At 39.6% G+C, this 16324-nt stretch overlaps 1 protein-coding gene across 1 annotated transcript; it reads right to left on the bottom strand.

Moving 5' to 3' along the window:
* Positions 1 to 597: 597 nt before the first annotated feature.
* tmem255b (transmembrane protein 255B) lies at positions 598 to 16324 on the bottom strand (the record flags this gene model as incomplete). Its single annotated transcript, XM_079166320.1, has 9 exons — positions 598 to 828; positions 1773 to 1919; positions 2716 to 2875; positions 3799 to 3884; positions 4322 to 4402; positions 5866 to 5955; positions 15066 to 15128; positions 15320 to 15462; positions 16261 to 16324. 9 exons carry the CDS (start codon positions 16322 to 16324, stop codon positions 598 to 600), a joined length of 1065 nt encoding a protein of 354 aa, XP_079022446.1.

Here is a 16324-nt window from a genome sequence, read left to right as displayed (position 1 = left end):
TCCAGTATACGACTATACACCTATTGACATGTAATATGTAAGCTTCTTAAGGCCAGCCTTAGCTTTAGGTAAAAGCTGTTTAGGAAATATACATGTTTGCTTTCTTGCTGCGAGTGAGATGGCATCTGCTACCAAGAAATAGTCCACAGTTTTAAACTTCATTTTCTCTGCATATTAAACTATGGAAATATGGTGGGCGGCTTTTGTTTCTAGCTGTCTCCCCACCGTTTCCGGTCGTTGTGCTAAGCTAAGTTAGCAGGCTGCTGGCTGTGGCTGATGAGAGGGGTATCAATCTCTCTCATGCAACTCAAGAGACGCAAGAAAGCAAAAAAGCATATTTCCCAAACCGTTTCCTTTGAATGAATTCACATGAAATAACTTAATCATGTCTATATATAGTATAATCACACACTACATAGCTACACATCGGTGTCTGTGCCACATGAAAAGTAGCATAACTATCAGTACGGTGTATTTGAGACGCTCACTGATTGTTTTCCATCTACAAGGTCACCTATGAAATGTCTTGTGCTACATTCAGTCCGACCAGATCAAGACGTTATTTCTCTATCATGCCCCAGATGTTGGTCTCGTGGCTCAGCAGGCGTAAGGCGGCGGTTTCTCAAAGGGGCTGTAGGCGGATCCGTAGAGGACAGGAGCGTTGGGTGTCAGCATGTAGCCCCCTGGTTCCTGGGTGGCTCCCTGAGGCTGTGGCTGAGTCTGAGAGGGCTGCTGGCTCTGGTTCTCCTCAGACAGACAGGAATTAGAGGCAGTGCCTCCCTCAGGGATCATCTGGGGAGTAGCAGGTGGCTGATAGTTGCTGTTATGCTGTGGGAGAGGTGGAGAGACAGGGAGTGGTAGCTTGCACCGGTATGTGGAAGAAGAGCCAAAGATACCTCAATTATTTCTGACATTTTTATGTGAGGCATGGTTTTTATTCTCTTTATGTAGTTTGGTCCTCTGGTAGCAGTCACAGGTTTAATCAGGAATAAATCTGTGAGAAAAAAAACTAAATTCACCATAATATGAATAAAACTATGCCTCTGCTAATTAGTGATTGGCTTGCTTCAGAATGACAGCTCCTGTCACGGTTTACTTTGTAGCATTAATCAGAAACTCCTGTTTTTAACAGGTTCTTGGACGGCCGTCATCACAAAAAATGATCTCATGAAACAATATCAGAAGAAGAATGTACAGACATGCTCTGTGAAACTGTATTTAGGTGCTTTGATTTGAATGCTAACGTCAGTGAGCATGCTAACATAATGACATCGCTAACATGCTGATGTCTAGCAAGTATGTTTATTTGCTTAGTTAAAGTGTTAGCATGCTATTACGGTATTTGCTAATTAGCATTAAACACAAAAGTACAGCTGAGGCTAATGGGAATGTCAGAAAACAATAATAAGCCATCCTGTGGGGACCATGAATGTTTGTATTCAATTTCATGGTGATTCATATGATAGCTTTTGAGATTTTTCACTGAAAACCACAAATTTCAACCTAATGATGGCGCTAGAGGAAAGTCAGGGGTACCAAACTCTGTTGGGTTCATCCTCTGGGCACCATGAATTTGAAAATGTCATAGTAATTCATCAAATGGCTCAGTTATATTCAAGTGTCCCAGTAAACCAACATGCACAATACCAGGACCCTTGAACTGAGGCAGCCAATAATGATTTTATTATTCACACCTGTTTTTCTTCCTGCAGCGTAATGGACATGTGTCTTCTGTGAGAAGCACCTATTAATGGTTCTTTGTGGTGTTGTACCTGCATGGTCATTGGATAGTTGGGGTAGGTGGGCAGAGTTTGTCCTGAAGGGCAGAAGCCAGCGTAGGTGACCATGTGCTGGGTCGGGTTGTACAGGATGTGGGGTGGCGGTGTTGGGCTGGCAGCCACCTGAGGAGTCGGCTTCTGCTGCAGGAAACGGTAAAAACGATTCAATAAGATGGGAAATCATCAAATGAAGCTTGAAGGAAAATGTGAGTGAGCGTGCAGTTACACATGAAACACACACTTTATTACATAAGAGGGAAAGAAGTATGATCAGTACGTAAAATTAATAAGATCAGAGATATGTATGTCTTTGAAACATTGACTTATGGGAATATGAGTTTTTCAGGCAGTAAAACAAAAAGATATCCGCACATAAATCAATATTATACTTCAGACAAAGCTTCGGTAAAGTTAACAGATCCAAAAGAAGATGAAATAGTACTCCACACAGTGCAGTATTCTGTTGATGCATCATTTTTGACAGTTCACTCTCATGAGTTTCGGTAATTCAGGAACTATGTTGATCAGATTCAGACAGAGCACGCTTCCACTTTGAGTGACAAATATAACCTTTAATAGCTTTGAAACAAGCCTCAGTGAGCGAAGTTGCTATTAAAATAATGACGTACATATCCCGGAGCTTAGCATCCTATGATTTACACACAACAAACGGATGTTTTACGATGTGTAGGGATACTGCATGTGGCCTGCAGGCATTAAAGAGAGGTAAGTAGTTTTAAGAAAACAAGTGTATTAAAAACCCTTCGTCACAGTCAGTTTGTGAGCCATGTAATATTACAAGCTTTTATATTCCTCTCAGGACTCAGACTGCTTTTAAATCGTCTTTCTTTTTATTTGCTTTGCCCTTCACTCCAAAGAGCACTTTTGTACTTGTTGTCTATAAAGTAAAGATGCACTCCAATTTTCTCCTGCTCACCATATCCTTGTACGCTCCGAGCACGGCGGCGGTGATGATGCCCAGGAACAAGCCGAGCACGTTGAGCACCACCGAGGCCCACAGCAGGCGGTGCAGGTGGATCACATCCCAGCAGCTGCTGACCCCGGTGAACGCGTAGTATTGTGTGTGGAACTCTGTGCTGGAAGATGAAGAGAGCAGGAGTCAGTGCTCATCGTAAGATGGCAAGGATGACTCTGCTCATATGCTTATGGCCATACATCACAAAGCGTGTGTACAAGAGGCCTTCTTCACAGCAGACATTTCACTTGTCATCGCGGGAAAAGCGCTGATCTAGTTTGTTCCATTTCAATGACTCACTATATTTAACAAAAATGTCTTGCCATGAAAGAGGCGTAATGTATGGCAACCATTTTCCACAGCACATCACATTACTTTTTTATTTTTTTAAATCTTCCAAGGAGGGAAGAAATCAAAGAATCCCTCACACTGTCCATATGACTTTATTAAGCCTACCAGACAGCTTATTCATCCGCTAATAACTTAGTGGTAACGTAGTTGCAAGCAGGGGTGGGACTTTCTTGGAAAGCTCTTCCTCTTTGTTGTGTGTTCGAGAGGTCATGGAAAACTCAACATTCTGGGTTTTGAAAGTTGGCTGTGGAATAGGAACTTCTTTAATGCAAGAAAGCGCCCAAATCACAAGAGTGATTTTTCCAACAGTGGAGCCTGGAGATGCAGCCAGCATTTACATCTAGGATGCTGTTTTTACACTGCTCTCTACTTTACTGTATTATCTCTCTATTCTAACATTGTTAGTGACAAAAATATATTTACAAACATGTTCACCGTAATGGACACCCGCACACCAGAAAGGTTCAAGTCTTTGCAATAACTGCTACAGTGTAGTTGAATGAATTGTTGTTGCCTGGAAGTAAAAAGTTGGAATAAAATGTGTGAAAATACTCTGCAGTAATGGAAGGCACATGCAAATTGAAGTTTAATGGGATTAAAACATGCACCCAGCTGTATGGTCTGTGTGTATCCCGAGTAAGGTGCACCCACACGGACACCTAAACAAATGGCAACAGCTGGTGGTCGTCTCACCTCGCACAGTTGTACAGGTAGCAGCAGTAGCAGGTGTTGCTCCTCAGCTTCAGCTTGCACGCTTTGTCAAACGAACGGCATGTCACCTGCAGCGTGAGAGGTCTGATGAGTTAAAGGGGCTCTCGGAGCTTTTTGATCACTTGTGATAAAAGTTGTATTAACCTCATGAAAACGGATGCAACAGCCAGATAAGCAGGAGCTGGACGAACAGTTTGGACAAAGAAATGCATGAAGAAATGTGTGTCTGTGTCAGCATATCATTTCCAGAACTTCTATTTGCTTAGAATTCGATGCAAAGTGAACAAGACGCAATGACTACTGCTTTAAATGCAGTAACATTATTGGACCACCAGATGTCACTACACACTTTGTGGATTTTTTATTTAAGTGCAAAAAGGCTGCAAGAACACAGAATATCATCCTAAAATTAACCTAAAATGCATTTCATTTACAACATTTAAAAGACAGTAACTGAGACGCAAAAATGTAAAGCTGTGATGTCGTTATTTTGTTTATATATCACCTCAGTATAGTAGTTATCGTAGGAGTAGCCTGCTCCACTGGCGTAAAAGTCACACATGTCCTCCTGCAAGGGCCTTATGTCCTGTGTGTTAGAAAGATTAGAAAGAGAGACAAGAGACTTGTTAAATACACAAGCCACACACAAACGCACAACCTAATATAGGATGTATACGGTAATCGACTTGTCATACACCACAGCTGCAATCTAAATGTTTTTTCCCTCTTTTCTGGAGTAAATCTCCATGATTTAAGGGTTTCAATAATGATGCACTTTTTGCATGAACCGTGGTTCGTGTCATTCTGTCCATCCTGTTTCTGTGTCACTGCAGCAGTGAAGGTTTACAACATGACCAACATGACCCGTCCACTGCACTGAACTACTAACCCTACAGCATTAAACCTCACCGGGCTTTATATATACCGGGAAAGGTAATATAATCATTTTCACTGTCCAAAGCTTGAAGGTGCAATACATATGAATTTTACTGTCCCGTGAGCACAAAATAAATATATCTGCAGAGGGTTTGATAGCACGGCTAATCAATATATGTGACTCTATGGCAGGTTTTTGAACTCTCTCTGGATCATACTCATTAAGATACTCATTAAAATTCATTAAGCTGATGTGACAAACTGAGGTGTTTGTGTCCGCGTATCCAAACACAGAGAACATCTCAGATATCCAGGAAGGAAGCAACAATAATGAATTAACCTTATTTGACCCCTCTCCATTTTCTGTTCATTTCCTCTAAAACAAATTCAGGTATTTGTACAGTAAAGAGTTGTTTAAAATCTAGAGAGTTTGTAATTGTCCTCTGACTTATGCCATGATGGGGACAAACTACAGCCAATTATGAAAATGTTTAATGAGGCTTCTTGAGACTTCTTCTTGTGAAAACAAAGAACAAAATACAGACATAATGTCAGAGTGAATACGTTTGTAAGACGGAGAATAAAAGGGAGACACAAATCTGAATGGAATTACTTTTAATTTCCTAATTTTTCTTTAAAAAAATACAGTTTGTGTATACATCCAACCATTGCAAGGATGTTTCCTGCAAATCAATTCTCTGTTGAAATACAGTTAAAAATGTATTTTTGGAAAAGTGTATGTATCTTCAGTTATTGCATATTTTGTGTTTTTCTGTAGTGTGTATTTGTTTGCATCTTAATACGAGAGTTTTCACACAAGTTGTTTATCTTTTCGACACATTTAATCAGCCCTGCTATGCCGAATGTTTTCCCAGCAGCCCTCTGCAGGTCGGGCCCTGAGATTAGTTGGTCTGGTCTACCTGTCTGGTGTCGTGACGGCAGCTATACCGACACTACTGTCTGGTTGCATCTGCAAAGTTCCTGATCTCAGTAACGTGTCTGTGCCAGTCTTAATATGTATTTCTGTAGGCCGAGTTTCTGTCGACCTTAGCATGTGTGAATTAATTTGGTGTGTGAATGTGTGTTTGAGGGGTTGTTCGAACAAAAAAACAGGTGCATTAGTTTGAATTGCTTTGTTTTCAGTGCAGGCATGTAAATACATTTTATACTTACGATGAACTCTGAAGCGATGATCCCGTCCACAATGGCACAGAAGAAAGACGCAATGACTCCGATGCTGATGAAGATGATCGCTGCCACCAGCTTAAAGAGATCAAGATGGTAAATTTATTTATTCATTAATATGCCCGAATTTGAATATAAAAAAACAAAGTATACATTCTTATCATAAGCTTTGCACACACTCTGTGCGTGTGTGTGTGTGTGTGTGTGTGTGTCCTGATTGGTTTCCTGCGTCTGTCCTGCAGGACGATAAAGGAAATGTATGGCTTCTTGCTCTGCCAACGCAGAGGTGCTTTGTGGGTAGATTTATGGGCACAGAGGAGACGTACAGGACAGAGGGCCTTTTGTACAGCAAGGTCAATCTAATTCTCCCAATCTGATACACACACACAATGTTGCTTATCTCACACATTAAGACAATTCTGCAAACTGAGCCCAAGAATGTGATCACTGATCAATAACCTTAAATCTGGGACACACACCATTTAGCTTTTACTGTAAGACAAAGTACTTTTCTGATATTACAGCCTCCCTCCCCCCCTCACAACCAGCAGACCCAGCTGGCGGATCCCAGATGTCTGATCATGAACTTTATCACTGAGCATCGTTTACTGTCTGTTCAATCGCTCCTCCAGGACCCAACCTGCTGTATTGAAGGAGGAGATTAAAAACACACTTTTTTCTATTTATCTAATGGTAGGTGGTAGAAAGCAGTTTGTCCACACAAGCGAAAACAAGTAAGATTGTAGAGTAGTTTTTTCATAATCTAGATATAATCTATATAACTATTGATGCTGCGTTGACATAAGTGACTTATTTGATGCATGGGAGACTTTTTTCCCCCTTTCCTTCATTTCTAATGCCATTTAAGATCTTTAAGGTTTTCTTGACAGATTTCAACATAATTTCTTTAATCCACGAAGACCTTTCCTGTTTGGATTATGCTGACGAAGCTGAAGTAGCACAAGTGAGTAATTATTATTATTGCTTATTTTTGTTGGTCCCAAAGTTCCACGAACAACAAGAGTTCTTGTTTGTGAGACTAGAGTCTAACTAAAAGTTGCTCCCAAGAAAGGCTGAGAATCGAATATTCGGAGTCAACAGCCTTTTTCACTTAAGACACGTTGTCATGTCACAGTGAGAAAATCACACGTGAATAATAAAGTCAATGATCGCTGAATTCTGTTTTGCTGCATTGTTGTTGTTATTAGTAAAACCTGTGCTTTTCCTACAATGACATCTCAAAATCTCATTTACATTTTGTGCTAGATAAAGGATTTTGTCTTTAATATGAAAACAATTATTTCCGAGATGAGGTTGACCAATGTCACGTGAGCAGGATGAATTGTTAAAGGCCCTGCACACCTGCTCAGGTGGTTTCACTTAATGTGGCTTATTGAGGTTCAGGTTGACGTTGCTGGAAATTATGTGAGGTTTTCAATTAACATCTACCACAGGCTGCACTTAAGAATTGGTTTGTTTTGTGGCAGCACGGGCTGAGAAACCTCTACTAAACGGATATTATAACAAGGGGATTTTAAAATGAATATCCCTGAATAAAGTGAAATAATAGCCTGGCTGAGAAAATACGCTTTTTTTCTGGTGGGTTTTATCTGCCTCTGGCCCAGACTCTCCACTTCATTAGCGGTTTAAATGACTCTGCTTTTATGGGCTGCAAGTGGGAGATGAGGCCAGTAGCCGAGACAATAGAGCCTGACAACTGCATTACTTCACATTACCTTAGCACCAGCTGCCAACACATAAAACACCTCAACACACACTCTGTCGCCAAAACCCCCGAATCTCCCTTGATACAACTGAAGCAGAGAGAAAAATCAAATGCTGTAAAAGATTAAAGACTCACAGACACACTGTAGATGGGTTTCTGCTCTCAGGAGTCGAGTCAGTGAGGAAGCATTAAAATGACCGTTGGTGGACAGTAACTAAGTATAATTACTCAAGTGCTGTACAGTTGTGCTTTTCTCAATTATTTCCATTTTATGCTACTTTATACTTTTACTCCACTACATTTCAGGGAGAAATATTGGACTTTTTATTCCACTACATTTATGTGATAGCTACGTTTACCAGTTTTCAAATTTTCCTTTAATAAAAAAATGCAACACATTATAAAAGTCCAGTTACAACTGTAAAATGCTACTTTGTGATAGTTAAAGTACATTTTGCTGATATTACTTTGTACTTTTACTTGAAGACTTTTTATATTGTGGTATTGGTACCATTTGTTAAACCTGCAATAACTTTTATGGCCAATTGAGGAAACAAGTAGTGAACACAACATTGATATGACATCACTTTTTTCAGTTGATTTGGCGAAACGTGTTAGTGAACAGTTGCTTATTTACACATCCAGCAGGTGTGGAGTAACATTATTATTCATTTGGAGTTGTGGTTGTGTCCACCTAATGAACATGAGATCAATACTTACTCTTCTTTTAGCTCCGTTTTTGGTCTCCACCTGCTGCTGAGGGAAATATTTAGTCCTTTTTGTTTCTTAATGCTGCACTATGTTCACCAGCTAGTTGTTAACTGTGTCTGCCTGGCGTTTGGTGATGAGCAGGTGCTGTTCAGTGGGGTTTGCAGAGCTTTTTCATTGATAACAGCTGCTTTCTGATGCTTAAAAGGAAGGGATGAGAGAAGTGAGAGGGAACCAAAACAAAAAGTTGTTGGCTGGACAGCTAAACAATGAGCCTCGTTATAAAGCAACGTAAAATTTATAAGAGCTTCAGATTCAGGTGATAATTCTGGGTTCATCATTAAAAATAATTTGATACACTATTATTAAAATATCCATTATAGCCATTGAAGAACAGAGAGACACAGCGGCTGAAAGCTTTAGAGTAGACGATATCAGTGACAAAGAGATAAAGACACAAGGCGAAATTTTATGGCTTCAGTAAAGATACCCATCAGGTTATGTAACTGAAGTCGCTGACCGCTGCAAGGTCTTTTTCCCCCCTGCTCAGTGGTCCAGTGACCAATCACGGCCACAGCTGGACACGCTGGTAATAAGAAACTTGTTGGGTAAAATACGACCCCTTAAAAATCTTCACCGTTCTGCTCTCCAAGCGGCAAGGTGACCAAAAGGACGACAGTCCGTGAGATACAGGCAGTGACTGCAGAACAAAGGACATGAGCTACACGAAGCATTTAGTCATAAAGAAATCCTACAGTGTACCAGGGCAGTGAAGCCTGTTTTAGGGAGCAGCAGGGTGAGTGCAGATAGGAGGCGAGTTTACAGACAGAATTTCATGCTCCACCATCCTTTTAAACATTTTGGAGGACAAGATAAGACTAAATGAAAAGTGGCGATATTCAAGTCATTAAGATTTTTTAAAAGCTTTCTCCAGGAGATGTCAGTGAGCACAAACGTGTGTTACGATACGCCACACATTCATGAAAAGGGTCTCTTTGGAACATAAATTGATCGGAGCAAAATGTCTTATAACTCTAAAATCCAGAGATATAAAGCCAAAAGACACAACTAGACGGTTGTTGAGCACGGGTGATAGATTTCTTCTTTTCTATTGTGGGTGGTATTTTTTGTTTGCAGTCTTGTTTTTTATTATATAAAGCTTATTATATGTAAGTTGTTGCTATTTCTGTTCTCTCGCACAGACAAAAATACCATCTCAAATCTTATCCAAAGTGATGTCACAGCCATTTTGTAGATATTTGATAATCATACTTACTTAAAGTAAATCATTTAGAAAAATATGGTCTTCACTTTTTGTAGGACTCCTGAGCTGAATTTATCCAGTAATCATTACATATTTACTAAAGAAAACCCAGCACAAACCCTCTTCAGCATTGATTAGTGTGTGTTAACATGTGCATTGAATCAACGACTGAATGACTCACTCAGGTGTCTACAATCAAGTCATTTCTGCAGAATTAAGGCCACAATCATCTACTTACTCAACAGTAATACGTAGTGTACATGGGTTTGTATATGTTGTTTAGACTTGTTTAGAAACATGGATTGTACATAAAACATATACTCAAGCAGGCTGCTCTGTTTGTCCATTATTCATTGTAAGGGATTTGTAATCATGGCAACAAATAGACATAAACATATAATAAAGTCAACATAAATGTCTGTCAAGTCAATATTCTAGAATCTAGATGATCTACCTCTATTTGTATTAAGCATTTGTTTGTGTTTTATTGTTTATTGTTATTTCATTTTGTATGCATTAGTTTATAATGTTAATGTATCACCAGTCTTATTAGTATGTCTGCATACTACACACAGTACATTACAATACATTTTAATTGCTCAATTGATGCGGCCCACTTCAACAGAAGGAAGGAATTTAAAGATGCTCATTTCTGTAAGCAGCAGAAGATAAACTTGTTGCTGCCTGTTTACGGTTTAAACTAGAAAAGTGCTTTGTTTTTGTTTTTTTCACATGTTTGGGAAGTAGTGACCCTACGCCATGGATAAATGAGACTTGGATTATACTGCACTAGTTGTAAATGTTTTTTATATAGTTTTGTTGTTACGTTACAGTTCATAAAGACTTTTTTCTTTGTTTTTGGATTCTCCGACAATTGAGAAAATCAACGTTTTCAGAGACAATTAAAGGTAACTAGGGATGACATACAAATGGTCATTTCGTGGGTGATGTATTTCTTTAAGCATACAGTCACCAATGAGCACAACAAATATCAGACTAATGGGTCCAGTGGTATAAAAGACTAGCTGTGGACAGACAGACACATACACACACACACACACACACACACACACACACACACACGACCGGACTCATGATCTCCCCGCGCTTACGCCTGTCTGACATAGCAGCATCATGCCCTCCATCTGCTGCTTTGTGCTGCCAGAGGAGCAAAGGTCTGTGAGATCCAGGAAGTAAGGGAAGAGCTCTCAGATGTCCGTGGCATTGTCGGCACGTTGGTTACAACGGTTGTTCTTCAATGAGCGACCTCGCTCTGCCAGCCGGCTCTCGTGTTACAGTGCTGAGCTTCAGACACAGGATGGGAAGAAGACACCTGTGTGAGAGGAACATTGTGCCACACGTGCCTCATAAGAGACACCGTAGACCGGCGCTAGTGTGGCAGCGATCTCATCATTAAAGATTAAAGCACAGACCTGGGAGCCATGCCGGAGAGGCAGACCGATACAGCAGGTATTTAATTGTCTGTGTCGATGCCGTTCCCTCTCACATTTACAGCCACACACACACACACACACACACACACACACAACACGAGAAGTGAAACAATGCAAGCACTCAAATGGAGTGAGAGCCCACATACAATGTTATTTAGTAGTCGTTGTCTTTCTTATATGATGCTTTATTTTGAGCTATGGATGTATTATCACACACAGACACTTGTGTGATCAGCTCTAAGAAGGGTATCTGTGCAGACCGGATTAGATACGGTACACTGTAGCGTAACGTAAGACAGCGACACCCTGGACGCCACATTAAAAATTCACAACACACACTGATATACCAGTCATGGTGACAGGTTCATCTCTATCATGCAAAGACAATATTTCAATGTGCTCTGATAACTGTCAGTTTAGTCTATCTGTAAAGCAATTAAAAAAAAACCTGTTAAAGTGTTTTTACCTTAACATATTGAGCAGTGTTTCCAGCTGACACGTTTTAAAGCGTGTTGTGGCTGTGGTTTCAAACATAACAGTGCCCAGAGGTCATTTATTGGAAGTTTTGGAGGTTTTAGCACTTAGCAGTTAAAATCAGTGTTCATTTTGTCAACAAAATTGTTTCCCATAAGTATCCGTTGACGTCCTTTTATTTTATGACTAAATCGCAACGACAACGTAAATGAAAAAAATATTGACAACAAAAATGTTGGCAAATGCTTCGTTCAATTAGACAACATAGTTGGCTCTGTTACGGGATGTCAAGGGATCCTAATTTACATTTTTTTTTCCTGATCAATTAGCGACCCGTGTTAACCTATCATTAGCTGTTAACAGTAAAGATTAAAATGTACTATTTAGAAAAGACGAATGTCTGTGACCCATTAAAAAGAACAAAATAATGAGCTTAATAACAACTGGGTAAAGAATGACATCATGAACGCTCAATATTTTTGTCTCCTTTTGGCTGGAGCCACATCGTCAGTGGTCACCGTGACTTCAGACTGTATTTCTTACTCGTCATCATTTTCGGACCTGTTTGGTTTCCGAAGTCTCAAATAGAGAGGGGAACCACCATGAGACGCCATTTCAGAGAGAAAAGACGAGCAAGAGATGTTTGAATTTTGACATGAATTACACACACCACTTGCCGCAGTGTCCACAAAGCAACCTGTCCCACTGAAATATGTAAAATGACCTTGATCTGTAAACAGAGCATTCCTTTGTGGTGGCACTTAATGTGTGTCGGCACCATGGATACAATGCCAATGGAAAGTCCATTAGGATTGTTTTTCGAGGTGGACTCCTGAATATAAGGCATCCTTGTGACTACAGATGCTACCGTCAGAGCTGGTGACATAGTAAATATTAAGTAGACTACTAATGCTCCGGGCGAGGAGGAGGATGGGTCAAACAACACAGGACTTTCAACCAGGAGACCGGTGTTTGTGTCCTAAAGGGTCCCTGAGTTATTGTAAAACTAACAAAGTGGTTTTGTTGCCTAAACCTAAGTTTACATACTGTACCTATTTGAAGTCCAACCATGATGTTTTTCCTGAACCTAAGTGGTTTTGCTGCTTAAACATAACATTTGTTGTTGCTGTTGCTGAATTTAGAAGACGACATTAGCAATAAGTCTGTTATGATGTAGGTATGATTTATTTACAGCCAGGAGAAATAATCCTCAGCAAAATCCATAACAGTATCATGAATCTGTCTTAGAAAACAGACTAAAGTTGGACTAAAAGTAAAGCTGAGTTCCACTGACTAAATCTTGACTAAAACAAAACAAAAGACTCATATGTGACTTACAACAACTACAGTTTTCAGACTAAGACCCAAATTAAACTTGAAATTCTTGTCAAAATGAACACCGGTTCCAATGAAGTGACACATAGGGGATGTTTTATAATCTAATAGTATTTCAAGGCATATATTTAAATTGAACGTTAACTAAGAAAGCTTCGCTCCTGTTACTATTGCTACACTTGTCAAACGCTCTGTTCTCGCGTGGCAAAAGCAGATTCTCATTTCTAGCCGGTTGATTTTTGTCAGCTAAAGCGTCAACTCTCACAAGTAGGATTTCTAAAGCTAATTGAGCTAAGACTTGCAGAAATGTTTCCAGCTGAATCGTTTTAAAACAAGAATGCATTTAAAGGAGTCTTGAATTAGGTTACTTGATGGCTACATACATGATGTCATGACACACTGAGTACAATGAGGAAAAATCTCATTACATTCAAACATAACCATGTTTAGCTTCTTAACTTACAGACGAGCAACAGGTTAGATTTATACTTTATCGCTTGTATTTTTAAACAGCTGTGAATTGAACTCCTAGCTACAGCCTTCTGACAATTATTTGGCAATATATAGACTTATAATGTAACATAAATTGTAACAGCTGGATTATAAATCAATATACTTACAAAACAAACATCGAGCTATTTGTGCTCAGATGTCAAATATGGTCTAAAACAATCTACCGTGAAGTCTGGAATTTTGAGTCTGAAAATGTAAGAACCGTGTTGTAGAGAACCTTTAAAATCCTGGTTTTGTCCTGAAACTTTAACTAAATCTCTCTTTCATTTTCTTTGAGTAAGGTAGTACATAACAAATGCTAATGGAGAATACACTGTTAAATCTTAATTGAGAAATGACAAATAAAATATTTCAAAATAGGAATAAACGAGATATAGTCATCGAGAAACTTAATTATGTAATAACACTGTATTCTCATCAACTTCTAAACTCCATCTTTTTTGCTAAATTAGATAATAATTGGGACGAATCACCGTATAAAAAACAAGGACTCTCAATCTGCTACAGTTTCTGTGTCACTGGTGTCCTCTTCAGTCCTGGGTTTCATGTCCTGTGAATGTGATACTGACTTAAACGTTAGGGAACAGTTTCAGCTTCGGATTGCCACTGGCTCTTGAGCACTTTTGAACGTTGCCTCTTGAATGTTGCCACAAATGAAGCTGATTGGAGGTCAATTCATGGAGCTTTTGTTCACCTTTTGTTGTGTTTAATTTCTTTTAGAGCAGTGTGAAGGTCTCAAAGCGGAGTTTCTAATTTTGTTCTTTTACTTTGTTTACCAAGTTAGAAATTTAGGACATTTTAAAGAGTCACTAATTTCAGTCAGGTCTTTGGTCTACCTGAAAGTGTCTCTGTTATACAGAGAGGCACTTTGATGATAATGCAGCTCTGTCAGTAACTGACCAATACTAATGCAATTTCCCCTCCTGTCATAGAAATCTAGAGCCAATCCCATTCACTGCCCTCGACCACAAACCCAGTCACGTAGTCTGACTCGGGCGCAAGGACCAAGAACACATTACGGCCGCCATCGAGTAATCGGATTGGCTTCTTGCTCATAATAGAGCAATTTCCCGTAAAACGGTTGAGTGAATTTGCAAAGTTGGTAACATAATCTTCTAATTCACAGGGGTATATATGTCCCATATTCCAGGAACAATAACTCATTTTTAGAAGATAAATATTATGAAGCTTGAAAAGCTGACAAAAGTCACCTTGAGGGAGAAAAAATAAAAGGCTACACACAACTCGAGCTGTTGTAAACAAAACAGAAAAGGGCCAACAATCACGTTGAAAGCATTTGCCATTTAATTTAACATCTGCCAAATCCTTTTTTTGGCCACTTGGGTGCAGCAGAACAAGCTGTTAACACATATTTTCACCTTTAAAACATTGATAAGGCCTACTTGTTAGCAAATTTGCACATCCAGCAGTTACACAGCAACATTAATTAATTTGAAGATTGGAAGTCTAATATTCCCTCTCCTTAAAGATCTATTTTGCTGTCTGCCAAACTGTGTTTAGCTGCTTAATGCTGCACTTGGCTAATAAGACAATAAGACTTTTCTTGAAGTCCAAAGTACAAATTGTATATAGTTGAGGGGTCTAAATGAAGACCATGAAGGTGTTACATGCGATGGAATTATTGAAATCATCATAATAATGTGATTTTAAATGTGTTGCAACAATGACATGAGAGCCAGAGGAACAGACTCACCATGGGTCTGCGGTTTTCCACCAGGTGGATGCCAACAATACCCAGAAAAGCTCCAAAACTCAGCTGTAGGCACAAACAGATCAAAGTGGAAGACATGATTAAAGAAAACACATACCGTCTGACAATCAATCATATTGTGATGGGTTGGGGGGGGGGGGGGGGGGGGGGGGGGGGGGGGGTCGTGCTTTTCTCAGTGTCAGGACAAAGACGTTCAAAGGATTGAGAATGTGAGACAGGAGGCGTCTGTCACTCACGGTGATGCCGGCGTAATATCCAGCGACAGGCACGTTGTCTGTGCGAGTGGCAGAGATCAGACCCACAGCCAGCACCACCAGAGCCAGAGCCAGCAGGGACACCGTCACCCACAGAGCCGTTTTCCTCCGACGCAGGTAGTGAACTGAGGATGGATGACAGGAGGACCTCTTTGCATTCATTTCATCCTGAACTCTCTGAATGACATCAACCTCATTCTGAACATAAAGTCCCAAACTCCAGCCACCTTTTTTCTCAAGAACATGCACATGTTAAAAGAATTCCATGATTATTCTAATTTCATTTCTCTATTATTCTTTTGAGCCGTGGTGGAAGAATCCAGATCATTTACTTAAGTAAAAGTACCAGTGCAACAATGTAAAGCAAGTTAAAACCCTGCATTCATATTCTCACTCAAGCTCAAGTAATTATCAAAATAGCTACACAAGTATAAGTACTTTAAGTGCTCTTATATGGTTATGGTGGGACTGTTTTATATGCTATTTTCTGGTTTAATTTCCTGTATAACAAGACATCTTATTGTATATACTTGTTAATTTTGTCATCAATATTTTGTAGGATTTGGTTTTTTTTCACTGCCATAGTTTTTGTTTGTGGGTTTGTGGTAATTATTAAAGCTTTTTATAAAATCCTAATCAGCAAAGTAACCCGTGGTGGAAGAAGTACTCTGATAATTCACTGAGGTAGAAGTATACATGTTTAGGCTACTTGAGTAAACACCTCTGTAGATGAGCTATGCTAGGAGCTTTTTAAAATTAATTAGCGGTACATTAGCCCTGTGTTTCCTGCCACGTTCCATATTCATTACATTAAAGCACACTATAAGAAAAAATGTGTTTTGAATAATGTGTTAATGGTATTAAAGATGCTGCTGTTACTTGCAGCTTCACGCAGAGTCAGGTTAGAAGACATGTTGTCCTACCTGCTGGATCCAGCACTTCTGTCGTTGTTTGCTGAGTTGTCCGCTGGGTTTCAGGCTGCTGCAT

The sequence above is a fragment of the Pholis gunnellus genome, assembly GCF_910591455.1.
Source record: "Pholis gunnellus genome assembly, chromosome: 1".
Taxonomy (NCBI): Eukaryota; Metazoa; Chordata; class Actinopteri; order Perciformes; family Pholidae; genus Pholis; species Pholis gunnellus.
Note: the sequence above shows the minus strand (reverse complement) of the source record. Positions and strands in the feature narration are given on the sequence as shown.